This window comes from Jaculus jaculus, chromosome 1 (assembly GCF_020740685.1).
Source record: "Jaculus jaculus isolate mJacJac1 chromosome 1, mJacJac1.mat.Y.cur, whole genome shotgun sequence".
Taxonomy (NCBI): domain Eukaryota; kingdom Metazoa; phylum Chordata; class Mammalia; order Rodentia; family Dipodidae; genus Jaculus; species Jaculus jaculus.
In genome coordinates this window covers 167,852,077-167,868,706 of record NC_059102.1, presented here as the reverse complement: position 1 = coordinate 167,868,706, position 16,630 = coordinate 167,852,077, and the positions used below count along the sequence as shown (strand labels likewise).

The 16,630-nt window shown below is 50.2% G+C and overlaps 1 protein-coding gene across 1 annotated transcript in view; it reads left to right on the top strand.

Moving 5' to 3' along the window:
• Cd6 (CD6 molecule) overlaps positions 1-16,630 on the top strand; it is a 33,154-nt gene that overhangs the window by 7,937 nt on the left and 8,587 nt on the right. The window contains exons 2-5 of the mRNA XM_045138800.1: positions 12,253-12,306; positions 13,132-13,482; positions 13,963-14,274; positions 14,617-14,919. Coding sequence (XP_044994735.1) covers positions 12,253-12,306; positions 13,132-13,482; positions 13,963-14,274; positions 14,617-14,919 — 1,020 coding nt within the window. The remainder of the gene's footprint in view (positions 1-12,252; positions 12,307-13,131; positions 13,483-13,962; positions 14,275-14,616; positions 14,920-16,630) is intronic.

The following is a 16,630-nucleotide window of genomic DNA, read 5'->3' as shown; positions in this document are numbered from 1 at the left end:
CAGTCAGCACAGCTTTATGTATAAAGATATATACATAGACACAAAATGCTGAACAAAGGAGGCAGCAAGCAGTCTGATACCCAAGCCCAAGTGAGCTATCTCTGTTTTTGTTTGTTTATTTGTTTATTTTGTTTTGTTTTTAAATATAGGTTTTAATGACTGGTAGAATAACACATTTAGATTTTTCTTGATGTAGTCAGAAAAATTGGAAAAGACGTAATTTGCTTACTGTGCAAGTCAATACCATTTAATCTCTTATATTGTTTTGTAAAACACACCTAGTATGGGAAAGACTTCATTAATTGGTGGCAGCAGAGGTGGGTAGAGGCAGAGAGGATGGTGTGGCAGCATTGGAAGGGATGAAAGCACAGCCCACAGGCAGAAGTAAGAGCTGGGAGAGTTGCCTGTCCCAGTCCCCGAGGTCAGACCCAGCCCACCGTTTCACCATTGAGAAACTGAGGCCAGGGAAAGGGCAGGGACTTACCCGGAGTGAAGGTGATGCTTACCCTCACTTCTACCAAGTCTCACCACTCCTGCCAATTCTAGCGAAAATTCAGACATGAAGTAAACATTAGTCATCCTTATTGTAAAACTATAACAGCCACATTAAAAGGAAGGCAGAGAGACAGAACCTTCACACAGCTCAGGCTTTCATCCTTGAAGGGGGGTGTTTTAGGTGTCAGGAGTGGATAGCTTTTAGTCACCTACATCTGTGGGGCTGTCTCAGTTCTAGGCACATCAACAGAGAAACCGAAAACTCAGCCCTACAAAGCACTTGTGGGCTTGCAGATGCTGGGCACCTGGAAATGAAGTAGCACACTTCCCCCACCTTACTGGTTCTTCCCCTCCCTCCCAGAATTCTCTAGAAGTCCCTCTGGTCTCCTCCCTGCCAGCTCCTGTTCCTAGAGTCAACTTCTGTTGCAGAAGTGTGTGTAGAGGAGAGTGACTTAGTGTCCTAGGGTTGTGTAATGAAGTCCCACAGACTAAATGACACGAAAAGAGATTTATTTTCACACAGTTCGAGACCATATGCAAGTCTAAGATCATGGTGTCAGCAGCGTGGGTTCCTTCTGAGGACAGTGGGGAAACAGCTGTTTCATGCCTCTCTCAGATTTTTGCCAGCCACCTTGGGTGTTTCTTTGGCTAGTGGAATCATCGTGTGCATTTCTGCCTTCATCCTAACGCAGCATTTTCCCTGGGTGTGGAAACATCATTCCCATTTGTGCCTGCATCTTAACGCGGCATTTTTCCCTGGATGCTATATGTCTGTTCTGTTTTATGGGGACACTAGTTATGCTGGATTAGGGCTCATCCTCAGGACCTCATTTTCACCTGATAACTATAATCTATAAAACCACACACATATGCATTGTGTAGTATGCATGCACATGTAATGTATGTTCATATGTGTGTGGGTACACATGTGTGCAAATGCATGTGGTAGCCAGAGGTTGACATTGGGTGCCCTCCTCAGTCCCTCTCCATCTTATTTTGTAAAGATGTCTCTCGCTGAATCTACAGGCCGCTGATTTGGCTCAACCAGCTAGCCAGGAAGCCTTAGAGAACCACCTGTCTCCACCTCCCCAGTGCTGGGATGACAGGCACTTGCCACCATGTCCAGCATTTTCACATGGGTGCTGGGATCTGAACTTGGGTCCTCATGCTTACATTGCAATCCCTTTACCTGCTGATCCATCTTCCCATCCCCTAAGGACCTTATCTTTAATTAAGGTTACATTCTGAGTAGATGGAATTAAGATTCCAACATATCTGTTTGGGAGGGGCAGGGTTCCATCTGCCTTTCTCTCTCCAGTTCCTGGGTTTGTTGTTACCATGCATTTAGACAGAAAAGTCAGAAAACAGCTGGGCATGGTAACTCATGCCTTAATTCCAGCATGTATGAAACTGAGGCAGGAAGATTGCCATGAGTTCAAGGTCAGCCTGGCCCTCAGAGTGAGGTCCAGGCCAAAAGCAACTACAAAAATAGAAAACACCACCAGTTCTCAGTGGCACAGCTGGGACATGAGGAGGGACAGTGACTGTGATTGTGCCCGCTTTGTCCCCTAGTAGGACAAAGAGGAGGCGGAAGCAAGGAGCAGTGGGAGCACCTTTGCTGGCTCCACATTCTCAGTGAGAAGTGCTCATCCTCAGCTCGCCTTTAGGGATGGGACAGAAAGCCGTTGTAGTCTGTCAGGGGTTTGTAAACCAGGGCAGAAGCAGGCTTGGAGTGGCTTGGAGTAAGTGATATGGACTGTTCTCCATGCAATGTCCTTCAGCAGAACCCTAGGCAGCCCCTGACTACATATTTCACACCTCTACAGCAAAAATGTTTCAGTTTTCACACTTCAGGGAATTAATAAAGACTATAAATGGCTTTTCAGAAGTTCAGGTCAGGGCTTGGCTCCAACAGAGTTATGGAAATGTTTTCCAGAGCCTTGTGATTACAGTATGGAATTGTGTAAGTGTGTCCCCAGGGTAACTATTGATGTGGCTCAGGTGCCCACGCCCTCTTTTTCTGGACTGATAGCCTGCAGCCAGAAAGAGTGTGGCTAAAATCCTCTGAGGCTCAGATATACCGGTATTAGGAAAAATGAGGCATTCAAACCCACCTCAGCCTGATTAAAAAGCCACCCAGTTCAACTCTGTGGAGCTGGCCTTGCTGCTTCCCAGGACGCCTGAGTTTGAAAACTCAGTCATGAGCCAGAGGGGCAGGTTGGGAGGGCAGGATGGGGTGAGCAGGTGCAGGGTCAGCTAGCTGAGCCTGACGCTCACCCAAAACAGTGGTTGCTGGTTGCCAGAGCCTGAGATGGCTACTTTAAATCTCTTCAGAAGTTCCCCCCGTCATCATCCATTGACCTTGATGATGGCTGCCAGCCCTAGGTTGAAGACCTATGTAATAGGCTTTGCATGAGAGAGAAATACTGACCAAAGACACTCTGGGGCTGAGCAAGCAACAACACATTCAAAGCAGTCCAGTTGGGGTTTGAGTCTTTGTCAAGAAGCACAGAGAATCCTCACCATATCATCTCACTGGTGGGGAAAGGCGTGTGTGTGTGTGTGTGTGTGTGTGTGTGTGTGTGTGTGTGTGTGGTTTCAGAGAGAGTGGCCAGTACTGCCGATCACAACACATAAACCATCTGGACAGGTGTCTGTCAGCTAGCTTGGGTTGTTGGGCAGCGAGCTGAATATCTCCATTGTTTTCTCATCCTTGGAGTTCCTGCTTGTCCTTTACGACCCTCCCAATGCCTCTTGCTCTTTAGACTCATCAAATTTATTCTTTTTCACCTCTGTTTCTCCCACAGAACTAGAGAAATTTGTTCTGAGCTCAGACAGCACTTATATCTGTCAGTCAGCAACAAGCACCTCAGTGTCCTCCCCAGGACAGGGCCTTCTGTGCTGCTGTGGGGGAAAGGAGTCCATAGAAGAATGAGCAAGCAACACCTCCCTGACTAGGAAATCAGAGAGGCAAGGACTGGAGGACTCAGTACCCCCAATGTGACTTGCAGAATGCTATGTGGGACAGCTGTATGGCCTGATAGTTAAAAGTGTGGGGCTGAATGTAGAAAGACCTGATGTCTAATTCTGGAGCCACTCAGTAACTGTGACGATGGTTGAGTGCACTCTCCTTGTGTACAAAGCAGGGATAGATGCATGTGGGTATTTATATATATGACGATGGTTGAGTGCACCCACCTTGTGTACAAAGCAGGGATAGGTGCATGTGGGTATTTGTATATGTGTATAGGTACATGGTGTATATGACGATGGTTGAGTGTGGATATTTGGATGCTACTCCCTTCTCTGGGTCCAGTCGAACTCTGACCCACTGGACACTGTCAACCCCCAACTGCAAACCCTATCCTCCCCAGTCCCTCTTTGAACCTGGATGCCTGTCCAGCTTCCCTTAACATTTAAACAGAGGAGGTGGAGGGTGCTGGGTCATAGAACAGGACAGGCACAGGATCGGTGCCCGGTGGCCCTGGCTGCTGAGCCAGAGCTGCTCCGTCAGACCCACGGGAGCCTGGGCTTCGGCCCAGCCCGAGGAGGGCTGTGATTTCTTTCATGGGGAGGCACTCATGTTTCTTCAAGGTGGCTTTCTCCTGGGGTTTTGAGCCACCTGAGAGGGGTCTTGGCATTGCCCCTGCAGTAAGGAGACTATTCATCCCTAGCCCACACTCATCTTTGTTCCCTCAGAAACTGCTGTCCCAGCAGCCCTGAAAGGCCTCACCACAGGGCGCTCTGGAACCAGTGGGTGGGGGCCAGCCCCGGGGGTGGCGATGCTCGGCCCAGCAGTTGCAGCCTCCAGCACTCCCAGCCCACAAACCCAGCCCAGCCTTCATTCAGAGGGCCAAGCTCTGAAAATCTCTCCCCCTTTCTTTTCTCTCTTGAGCATCTAGCCCAACACACACAGGCCCCATCCTACCTCTGGGCCTTTGCTCACGCTGTGCCCTCTGCCCAGAATGCAACTTCTACCTCCTGTCCCTTGTTGAGGAAACCTGCCTTATCTGAAAGAGTGGATACAGGAAACCAACTTGAACTTGAGTCCTAGCTGTTTATATCTGAACTCTGTGGCCTTGGGCAGGTGGCTTAATGTCTCTGTATCTCTTTATCACTATGATGGGTTTCTCAATAAGCACATTCTCAGGCTGGAGGGATGGCTTAGCAGTTAAGGCATCTGCCCTGCTTTGAAATGTTTACATTTTTGCCATATTTACTCAGATCTAATGAGGAAATAATTAATTAGAAGTACAACTATACAGATATTCTTAAGTATTTCCCTTTTTTTTTTCACCTCCCAAAACATCCACCCTCCATAGTGCATGGTGTCTGCATCGTTTCCTCTCATGTTTTTATTATACAAAAACTCATCCATGATAGCAGGGGTGGGGGAAGAGGATCAGGGCATGAGCTGAACTTCCTATGGGTGATATTCTCCCATCTGAGGACTAACCAGGCCCGGCCCTGTTTATCTCTTGCGGTCAGATGAGACCGAGTGCGTTCACGGTGCTGTGGCTGCAGAGCGGGCAGACAGTATTCTATGCGGCATATCATTCCAAACGGAACTTTCGTCCCAAGTAGAGAAGCACAGAACTGGTGCATGAATTCAACTGAACAACACCAGTCTAGATATAGCACCATATGTGCATTTCCAACCGATGGCTGCTAAACTACTTCCACTTCTCTCCTGTTACCAGCATGGCACGTCTCTACACAACAGCAGCACGGGAGCACAGCAGAGAAGTTTCCTAGGGTGCACACATAAATGCTTGCTTTGGAAACCGTTCCTAGGGTGCACACATAAAGGTACGCTTTGGAAACCGAGAGCTGTGTCGAAGACTCCTTACCAGCCTTTTTCTTGCTGTATGTTTGCAAGTATAGGGCCATCCTGTTTACCTGCACATTTAGTGTCAATCAGCATTTTCACCTACCAGACATCCATGGGCTCACGCATCTGTCACATACTGGATGCACCTGCACGCTGTATGCATGCATTTATCACGTAGCATATGCTTGCATACCCCTTGATTCCACAAGGCTTTCTTGGGTGTTCACAGAGGGCCAGAAGTGAGTTTTTCTTTTTTTTTTTTTAATTAATTAATTTATTTATTTATTTTGAGAGCGACAGACACAGAGAGAAAGACAGATAGAGGGAGAGAGAGAGAATGGGCGCGCCAGGGCTACCAGCAAACGAACTCCAGACACGTGCGCCCCCTTGTGCATCTGGCTAACGTGGGACCTGGGGAACTGAGCCTCGAACCTGGGTCCTTAGGTTTCACAGGCAAGTGCTTAACTGCTAAGCCACCTCTCCAGCCCGGTAAGTTTTTCTTGTGATCAGTCCTGTGAGGATTTTACACCCACAAGGAGAAAGAGTATTCGATTTGGGTACATGAAGGGATTTGCCTACACTGAGTTTTGAATGTATTTAATTCTAATTCATTGCTTCTGCTGCCTAAGATCTGTTAAGATATTCAGGCACACACACACCAGATGCCAAATCTTGACTTAAGAACCCCTGTGAATGAGACTAGACAGAAGGGGTCTGGACTACTTCTTCCTCCATCACTCCATATTTGAATCTTGGGTAGGAGGATCAAGAAGATGAGGCCCTTGGAAAGTCAGCATCTCTGGTCTGTTGGGCCTTCTTGGAGACCAGGCCTCACTGCTGCCTCTTGGGATTTTTCTTTTCTTTTCTTTTTTTTCTGAGTATGTATGTGTGGGGTGTGTATACATGGATGGATGCATGTCTGTGTGTGTGTGTGTGTGTGTGTGTGTGTGTGTGTGTGTGTGTGTGTAAGGCCAACACTGGATATCTTCCTCAACAGTGGTTCTCATCTTACTGTTTGGTAGTTGCAAAGATGATGCAGACTGAGCAAGCCTGGAAGCCTTTTCTTTTAGAGAAACTTCCAGTACCATGGCAACCACAGCCTACATCCCCTATGTGGGAACAGAGTACTGGACTGCTGTGTTTGCAGAGCCAGGGAAGGGAATAGCCAAATTGTGGATGAGAGGCAGCTCTGATGTGCATGAGGAGAAAAATGAGGAAGGAGGAGAGCGTACTGTAGCCTTGGGGAGAGTGAAGTTGTTGTTTTGGAGAAATGAGGCCAAGGGGCCTGGGAGCTACAGTGATGCCAAGTATGGACTGTGTAGTCGATAGTCAACTGCTCTCACACATCCTTTTAGGGCTGAACAGAGGAGGCCAGGCCTCAGCATGGGGGTGGTTCATAACAGCGTCTGCCATATGTTGGGTCCTAAACACATTATGGATGTCACCTGGGTGCCCCTCAATGCAGTCCTGTGTGGCCCATGTATTATGCACAGTGCCAGGTGAAAGCTAAAGCCTAGCTGGGCTTAGCACCTTCCCCAAGATCACGCGGCTAATGATCAACGGTGCTGGCTTAAATCACTAGTCTTTCTCCAAAGCTCTTCTTTTAAATCATGAAAAGCAATGTTCTGGGAGCAGAGTCTGTGATATGGAGGAACGGCTGCTGGGAGAATGTTTGGGCTGCTTCTACTCTGTAGATCATTCCATTTCCATGTATCTCCCTTCATAGCTGTCTCAGCTTCCAGCATGGGGATGGAGTTCAGCAAGTGTTAATGGAGGAAAACCTCAGGCTGCAATGAGAGGACACAATAAGAGAATGAACTGGAGCTTGCTCCGGGTCCATGGAAGACCTTCACCCACTTGAACCTAGGAATGAGCACACACCGTACCCACAACTGTGTACTCTGCTTCCTACGAATTTACACCCATTTACCACCCTGTCATAAACGTTCCTCCACGCCTTTAAAAGTCCTCTGTAAATATTTTTTGGCAAATATGTTTACTGTCCTAGGTTTCAGACTTTCAGACAATTCAGTTGTCTCCTGCTTTTTGAAGGTGGGGAGGACAGGGGTGTGTTTCTCTGGTTTTGTTTTATCACTATGAGAAACAACGCAGCTGGAAGCTGTCTGCACTCGGCTGCCCCGCGGGCCCTGCGATGACTGACTAAGCCTCGGTCCACCCTCACTACAAACGTGCAACACGGCGCAGCATGCTCGGGTTTGCAGAGGGATCTCTTGGGGCTCACAGAGTGGGTGGGTGAGCCTGGGTCACATAGTTGGACAGAGGTTCAACTGGAAAAGGGACTCTCCAACCATCCAGTATCCAAGAGGGGCCCATGATCTGATCTGATCAAGGGAGGACAGCTTGCAGCGCGCCTCTCTCTCATCTTCAGTGCTGAGGGTCGATTTGACAATCCAACAGAGGGTCTTGCACACACCAGGCCAGTGCTGTTCCGCTGAAGCACGCCCTTAGCCCTATGGGCTAGCTCTGCAGGCCATATTCCCAGAAGCAGAAATGCTGGCCCCACAGACCTTGGTTTGATGTTGTAGCTGCTGGCATATATACTTGCAAACTACTACTTTTTTTCCTTATAAAAAATATGCTTCTAGCAGTGACACATGCTATACTTCCCACACTGGTTCTTTTTGTAGTTTCTACCTCCTGGTTTCTAGTTCTCTCTTCCCACCCTGCCTTCTGAACGCTCTTCACCCACTACCCACTCAACACTATGACACCTATGCTTCTCTCGGCATATGAGATGGAGCCAAGGGGCCACAGGCTGTCCTGGCTACTGCTGGCACCTACCTGACATTTCTAGTTTGTTGCGACCTGGAAGGGACTTGACACTGTCACTTGAGTTTGCTCTAATGCTGGCCTGGAATGTTGGAGTCTCAGCTTCCTTTTGTATCTAGCCTGTCTCTATGTTCCTCGCCTCTTAGATGCCCACAGGTGCCCTACAGATCTGGGTCACACAAGATAATCCCAAGAGTCCTATTTTCTCACACTCTAGACTAGAAGGCTTTTCTGTGGTGTTGGTTGTTGTTGTTTGTTTGTTTTGAGACAGGGTCTCATGTATCTCACGCTGGTCTACATAGCCAAGGATGACCTTGAACTCCTTATCTTCTGCCTCTACTGACCCACTCTGGGATTCCAGGGGTGCTGGGGACCAAGCCCAGGACTTCCTTTATTAACTGAATTACATTCCCATCCCCAGGGCTTTACTTTTACTATATTTGTTTGGTTTTTTTTTTTTTTAGTTTTTTTCAAGGTAGGGTTTCACTCTGGTCCAGGCTGACCTGGAATTTACTATGGAGTCTCAGGTATATTTGTTTTTATAATCATCATCTATTTCATTTAAAGAATAGAAATTCCCCAGGGCTTTAATATTTTCTATGTCTTTGCCTACATGCCTTTTTTTTTTTTTTTTTTTTTTTTTTTGAGATAGGGTCTTGCTCCAGCCAAGGCTTACCACCTGGATTTCACTATGTAGTCTCAGGATGGCCTTGAACTCACGGCAGTCCTCCTACCTCTGCCTCCTGAGTGCTAGGACTAACAGCATCTACATGCCTAATTTTACATATGATTAATTTTCAAAAGCATAGCCTTAAATTTTCTTTTTCTATTTTCTCCTCCATGTTTTGATTCCCCTATTCAATATAGCATGAAAAATCCTCCAACATGTATCTATTTCTTTCTAATAAAAACCATATAAAATGCCATGGTTTGAATAAACAACAGTTTTCCCATGGACAGGCAATGTCACTCCGTTTCCAATTTTTTATTATTAAAATAAAAATGTATGAAATATTTCTATGCCTAGACACCTTAACGATGTAGGGTATGTTGATAAAAAAGAGCAAAGATTTTTTTCCAAATAAATTTATATTGTTACAAAATGGATCCAACGTACAGTGGGGTTATGGGGCCTAACAGAAGTGGTCATCGTGCCAGGCAAGCCCCTGCTGCACCACGTCCTCTGTGAAGGAGGGCTCAGGTGACCAGAGAGCTCCTGGTAGCTTCTGCTCTTGTTCCTACAGCACAGAAGTCACAGAACCCCAAAGCCAGGCTCCTTTCTTGAGATCAGATACAGGACAATGCCCGTGACCTAAGACCCAGGCTTGAACGTAATGCACGGCCTTGGTGACGGCCATCTTTGCAGCTGGCAGCTTCCTGTTTGTCCTTCTTTCCAGCCAGCCAGTCAGCAAACACTGTGCTGGGCACCCTAAGGAACCAGTCTTGGGTCCTGCCCTGTAGTATCTTCTGGTGTGGGAGAAAACGTGTGTGCCTTTACACACGGGAAAGCGGTTCTCATACCTAGAGACATAATGATGAGTTGCACTGAAGTCCTCATATACAAACACTCTCGTGATCTCTCTCTCCCTTTCTCTCCTCCCCCCCCCATGCATGCACTGTAGCCAGCGTCCCAACCCTCCTGCATGACCCCCCCCCCACACATGCAGAAATATTGAAAACTACACTGGAGCGCAGGGACCGTTGCTGTGGGAACGAGGATTGTGAAACCCTCACGTACAGGCACTGGAATTCTCACTCTGAATATTACATTCACTGCAGAGCGTGTGCTCTGAATCCTGAGTCATTTGCTCATCTGGGTCAGGCTGGCCAGTCATGCAGGGAGTTGGTGAGATGGGAATCAAAGACCTGATTACTTCCTGTCAAGATGATGGAATGGCTGGAATGAGTGTTTGTGATAGGGTTGTATCTTCAGGGGTGTGTGTGTGTGTGTGTGTGTGCGCACTCATAGAATCTTCTTGAGGTAAGCTGTGAGAACATAGGGCAGTCATGCCTGAGTCCTCAGCCTCTCCATCACCCACATTGGGTCAGGCTGGTTCAAGCCATGTTCAGAAGCACAGCTCAAATCCGCGTGGCTCAGCTCAACAAAGGTATGCTTCTTACCCACAGCCCAAGCTGGGTCCGTAACAGTTGTATTAGTTACTTCCTTTGTGGCTGTGACAAAATAACTGGCGAGAAGGAACTTAAAGAAGGGAAGGTTTATTTGGGCTTCCAATTTGAGAGGATCGAGGCCATCATGGTGGGGAAGGTGGCAAGAGCATGAAGAGGCCAGCTCACACCGCGTCCGCAGGCAGGAAGCAGAGGGCGATGAATGCTGATGCTCAGCCTGCTTCCTCCTTTGTATTCAGCACAAGACCCCCAGTCCACGGGACGTTGCTGCTCACAGTTGGAATAAGTCTTCACACATCTTTAATCTAGAAACTCCCTCACAGCTGTGCCCAGAGATTTGTCTCTTAGGTAATTCTAGACCCTGTCAGGTTGACAATTGAGATTAGTATCACCTCTTTCCATTTTGCAGTTGCACCTGGAATGTCCCACAACAGTGGAGAGACAGCGGTAGGAGAAGCACAACCTTTGCCTGTCTTGGCCCAGCAATGTGCACATATCATTTCCCAGACTTCAGTGCTCCAAGGCAGGAGATTCAGAGGAGCTCATCTGTGACCATGAGGGTCCTTGACAAAAATCCTATCCCAGAGTGGCACTAACTCCTGGAGCTCAGTTCCAGCTTTGGCTCAGCCACTGGCTGCATATCAAGATCCCAATAGGAAACAGGAGGCACACACAAAAGGAGGCTGGGATGTTCCAGTTAGACTGCTTTCCTAATACATCTGAAGCCCTGGGTCCAATCTCCAGCACTGTAAGAACGAAGAATGGTGACACACACTTATAATACCAGCACTCAGGTGGTAAAGACAGGACCAGAAGTTCAAGGCCAGACTCTGTTACATAGTGAGTTGAAGGTTAGCCTGGGCTACATGAGACCCTATCTCAAAACTGGCTAGATCTAACAGAAGTCCAATGCCCCAGAAAGATAATGAGGTCAGCCTCTTGGTGCAGAGTGGAAAGTGGCTCTGGAGGTATAAAAGGACTCTATCTGGCACCAGAAATGCATTTTTATCACTGAGGTCTTCCTTTCCTGACCTGTAAAATGGGATTGCTGACATAACACCTCACTGTGTTGTTGAGAGTAAATGGACAGCTATATACAAAGACCTGGCACAGGGAAGGGCCTTAGGGAAGGCTGGTTCTCAGTCTAAAAAGCACTTTGGGGGCTGGAGGGATGGATTAGCAGTTAAAGGGCTTGCCTGCAAAGCTAAAGGGCCCAGTTTCAATTCCCCAGTATCCAAGTAAGCCAGATGCACAAGGTGGTGCATGCATCTAGAGTTTGTTTGTAGCAGCTGAAGGTCCTGGGGTTCCTATTCTTTCTCTCTCAAATAAATAAAGTAAATAAGTAAAAAGCACTTTGCAGTCCATTGGGTCTCAGGCTAACTGCTGCCAGTTATTCCAAAGGGAGTCATAGAATTCTCTATAGCAAATTTTCCAAACAAAAATGTTTTTCTTTCTTTCTTTCTTTCTTTTTGTTTTTGTTTGTTTGTTTTTCGAGGTAGGGTCTCACTGTAGCCCAGGCTGACCTGGAATTCACTCTATATTCTCAGGGTGGCCTCAAAGTCATGGCGATCCTCCTACCTCTGCCTCCCAAGTGCTGGGATTAAAGGCGTGCTCCACCATGCCTGGCTCAAAAATGTTTTTCTTAAATCACCACCATTTTTGAGCTTCTCTACAGTGAGCATTTCACAGGCTGTCTTGCTTTAGCCTTGCAATACCTTCAAGTGCTATTTCCAACAAAGTGGAACCAGCAGAGAGAGGCTGAGAAGCCCATCCATGGTGATACAACCTGTGGTTCTGGCCCAAAGCCAACTGCCACTCCTGTCTGCTCGACTCCTGGGTCAGAGGCTGTGGCAAAGGCCCCCAGGGCCTTTCTGAAGACCTGGTGCCTTCAAGGCAGGCTTCAGAATGTGGGCCCTGTCACTGGGGCAACTCTGTGACTGACCCTCCACGCCAGAGCTCACTCACCCATGATGGCTACTGCTGGTTCACTTCAGGCCTCCTGTCTCCAGCACCTCTTGGCCAGCATGATAACAGCAGCGCAAAGAACGAGCCCCTGGGTCCAGGTGAGCAAGCGGATCTTTCAGGTAAGAGAGGAGCACCCTGACTCCAGATGGCACTTCTCCATCCTGGTCCAGGGACAAAGTTCACAGCACAAGGCTCCCCTTGTGGTCTGAGAATTCCAGTCTTCTGGGACCCTCTGCAGACTGCAAGGCAGGCCTCATGCACTCTGAGGGATCTGTGCAGAACAAGCCCAAGTTTGTGGTGGGGTGGTGAGAGACAGCAGGCCAGCCTTTCATTTGCTTGGCACATGCTTATTAAGGGTTTATTCTGTGCCAAGCTCTGAGCTAGCAGTGAGGTACAACCCAGGGCAGAAAGGTGGCTTCCTTTGGAGGGGCTCTGGAGAAGAGAGGAGCTACATCCACAGCAGCCCCTGACCCAGCCTACCATGGTCCACCAGGGCTGGGGGCCACTGTGGCAGCCTTCAGGGCAGTAACTTAACAGCAGCCGAGGAGCCTGGGAGGGAACTCCTAGCTCCACAGGGTCCCTGAACCAGAACCTGGCCCCTCTGCCACTACAGGGTGTGCAAAAGGGAGACAGGAACATGCAAGAGAAATCTGTGGAGACTGAGCCCCTCTGGTTCTGCCACTCTAGGCCTATCCCATGCTAACGTGCAGAGTCGCCCTTGAGCCGGCCTTCTGGCGCAGGGAACCCTCCCTGCTGCAGCCCAGGCTGGAAGGCTTGAGGCAGGGTCAAGGTCATGAACAGGGTCAGAGGTGGACCCCGCCCCCGCCCCCCCCCCCCCACACACAACTGCTCGTTCCACTTCCATTCCCAGACAGGGGAGTGTGGAGTCTAATGCGGTGTGGGCTCTGGTCCGATCCTTCCAGGGGAGCTGCTGGGGGTCCGCCTGGTGAACGGGAGCAGCCGCTGCAGCGGGTCGGTGGAGGTCTGGCTCCGGGCGTCCTGGGAGCCCGCGTGCGCGGCGCTCTGGAGCCCGCTCGCCGCCGAGGCCGTGTGCCACGCGCTGGGCTGCGGCGAGGCGGGGACGGCTGCCTGGCCGCTGCCAACCTCGCCGGAGCTGCAGGCTGCGCCCACCGCGGGCAATGCCAGCCGCAGCGTGAACGTCTCGTGGCCGCGGGCGCCAGCCGTCCTGTGCACGGGAACCGACTGGCGGCTCTGCGAGGCGGTGGAGCATGAGTGCAGCAGCAGCCCGAGGCCCGCGCGGGTCACCTGCGCAGGTACGCGTGCGCACCTACCCCCCACCCAGGGCTCCAGTCACGGCACCCAAGCCTCGCCCTCCCCGGACTCTCAGCCCGCCCCAGCCTCCCCACCCGGACAAACTTGAGAGGTGCCACATCGGAGCCCCACCGAATCGTGTCATTTCCAGATCTGAGCATTGCCTCAGGTGTGGCCATCAGGCCCCTTCCCAGCTACATCTCCGGGTCACCCACTTGGTCCCGGTTGGTCCCCCCATCCTAGCCCGGTCTCTTAGCGCCTCGGGAGCTCTAAGTCCACCCTTTCCTGCTGGTACCAGATATGCCGGGCTCTCAACAACCTGCACTTCAGGCCCCGCCTCCTGGGCCTCCAGTGCCAACTCCTGGCCTGCAAGCCCCGCCCACCAACTCCTTAGGCTTGAAGGGGCTCCCACCGGGTCTGCCGCCCACCCCCACTTCCCCACTCTCCTGCTTCTCCCAACCCCAACCCCCTTCCACACCCAGAACGCCGCGCGCTGCGGTTGGTGGACGGCGGCAGCCCCTGCGCGGGCCGCGTGGAGATGCTGGAGTATGGCCAGTGGGGGACAGTGTGCGATGACGCGTGGGACCTGCAGGACGCCTCCGTGGTGTGCCAGCAGCTGCGGTGTGGCTGGGCGGTGCAGGCGCTGCCTGGTCTGCACTTCGCGCCCGGCCAAGGGCCTATCCACCGCGACCAGGTGAACTGTTCGGGGGCTGAAGCCTACCTGTGGGACTGCCCCGGGCTGCCAGGAGACCAGTACTGCGGCCACAAAGAGGATGCAGGGGTGGTGTGCTCAGGTCAGTGAGGCCCCTGTCATGCCCCTTCGACCTCCTGGGCCTGAGTCAGGGAGGGAGAGATGGTCTCTGTCTTTAGGAGGTCACGGTCCAGGCAAACACAATTCCCTGGAGAAAGTGGCCAATACCATCAGGGGGTCCGCGGGGCTTAGAGGTGTAGCAGTCCAGAACTGAAAGGGGCACACTAGGCTAGACCAATGGGGCAGGGGACACCTCTTCGGGAGTAAGACCTCACAAGGCTGGCAGGCCTCAGCTCGTCTCTAAGCTAGAGTTCAGTTGTGGGTGGCAGGGACTTGTCCCCAGAGCATCCTCACCTGACTCTGCTCCCCACCCTTCAATCCACAGAGCACCAGTCCTGGCGTCTGACTGGGGGTCTTGACGCCTGTGAGGGGCAGGTGGAGGTTCACTTCCGGGGAGTCTGGAGCACTGTGTGTGACAGCACGTGGTACCAGCCAGAGGCAGAGGTGCTGTGCCAGTCCTTGGGCTGTGGAAGTGCGGTGGACTGGCCCCGGGGTCTGCCACACTCCCTGGCTGGCAGGATGTACTACTCCTGTGAAGGAAAGGAGTCTTCCCTCAGCGCCTGCTCCTGGAGGTTCAACAACTCCAACCTGTGCAGCCAGTCGCTGGCAGCTCGAGTTCTCTGCTCAGGTATTCCTCCTCAGGCCCCTCCACTCCCAGATCTGGGGCAGGAAGGCCATCCATATCTCCTCCTACAGCGTGCACAAGATCAGCAATGGCGAATTCTGGCATACGAAGGACCACTGCTGTTACCTTGCCCAGGCAGACATTACTAATTGATCAGACGTTCTTTTCTGTAGATGCTCAGCTCAGCCCCAGTTCATTCATGGATCAAGCATTTATCAAGGCGTTGTTATATGTTAAGCAGTGATCCTTGTTGACTAGAATTGCCTCAGATAGTGAAGCCAACTTGTCATGGCAAAGTTGAAGATCATGGGAAAAAATCAGATTAGGAGATAGTGATAATATTTGTGACAGAGTCCGGAACCCTAATCTCATGCCAAGCATTCCAAACTCTCATCAGTGTAGCCTCAGAAGCATTGGAGGAGGTGGAGGCTGCGGCATTTCACCACATCTAAGATGACAGCAGTAATGAGAGCCACACCATTAGCATCTTACATACCACTAAAACAAACAAATTTAGGAGCTGGAGAGATGGCTCAGCTGTCAAAGGCACTTGTTCTACTAGCCTGCCAACCAGAGTTCATGTCCCCAGCACCCACATAAAGCCAGACATAAAGTGGTACATGTGTCTAGAATTCCAACACACAATAATGGGAGGCAGGGCTGGAGAGATGGCTTAGTGGTTAAGCACTTGCCTGTGAAGCCTAAGGACCCCGGTTCGAGGCTCGGTTCCCCAGGTCCCACGTTAGCCAGATGCACAAGGGGGCGCACGTGTCTGGAGTTCGTTTGCAGAGGCTGGAAGCCCTGGTGCACCCATTCTATCTCTCTCCCTCTATCTGTCTTTCTCCCTGTGTCTGTCGCTCTCAAATAAATAAATAAAAAATTAAAAAAAAAATAATGGGAGGCAGAGACAGGAGAATCCCAATTGGCCTTACCAGTGGCAAAAACGAAAGGTCCTGCCTCAGAAAAAGGTGGAAGGAGCTGGGCGTGGAGGTGCACGCCTTTAATCCCAACACTCGGGAGCAGAGGGAGGAGGATCGCCATGAGTTCAAGGCCACCCTGAGACTACATAGTGAATGCCAGGTCAGCCTGGGCTAGAGTGAGACCCTACCTTGGAAAACAAAAAGCAAAAACAAAAAAAAAAAAAAAAAAAAGAAAGAAAGAAAAAGAAAAAGGTGGAAGGAGAGGATCGATGTTACAAGATTGTCCTTTGACCTTAACAAGGGCTCTGTGACACCTCCACACACACACACTTACACACACACTAAAAACACTAGAAAACAGAAAAATGCTCATACAATAAGTTTTTCAATAAAAAATTAGTCTGTAGGGCATAGCTCAGTGTTCAAACCTTTGCCTGACATGTTTGAGGCTCTGGGTTCTGTAAGGAAGGGGAGGGGAGGGGACTGTCACCACAAGGCCTGCCGTGGTGGCGTGGCAGTGCATACCTGTAATCCTGGCGTCCTGGAGGCTGAACCAGAGGGATAACAGAAGCCTGAGGCTAGTGTGGGTTTTACAGCCAGACCCTGTTTCAAAAGACAAGGAGACAAAAAAGAAAAATAGGGGTGGAGAGGTGTCTTAGTGGTTCAGGCACTTGGCTGCTAAGCCAAAGAACCCAGGTTTCATTCTCCAGGACCCATGTAAGCCAGATGCACAAGGTGGTTCATCGAGTTCATTTGCAGTGGCTAAAGGCCCTAGCATGCCCATTCTCTCTCTC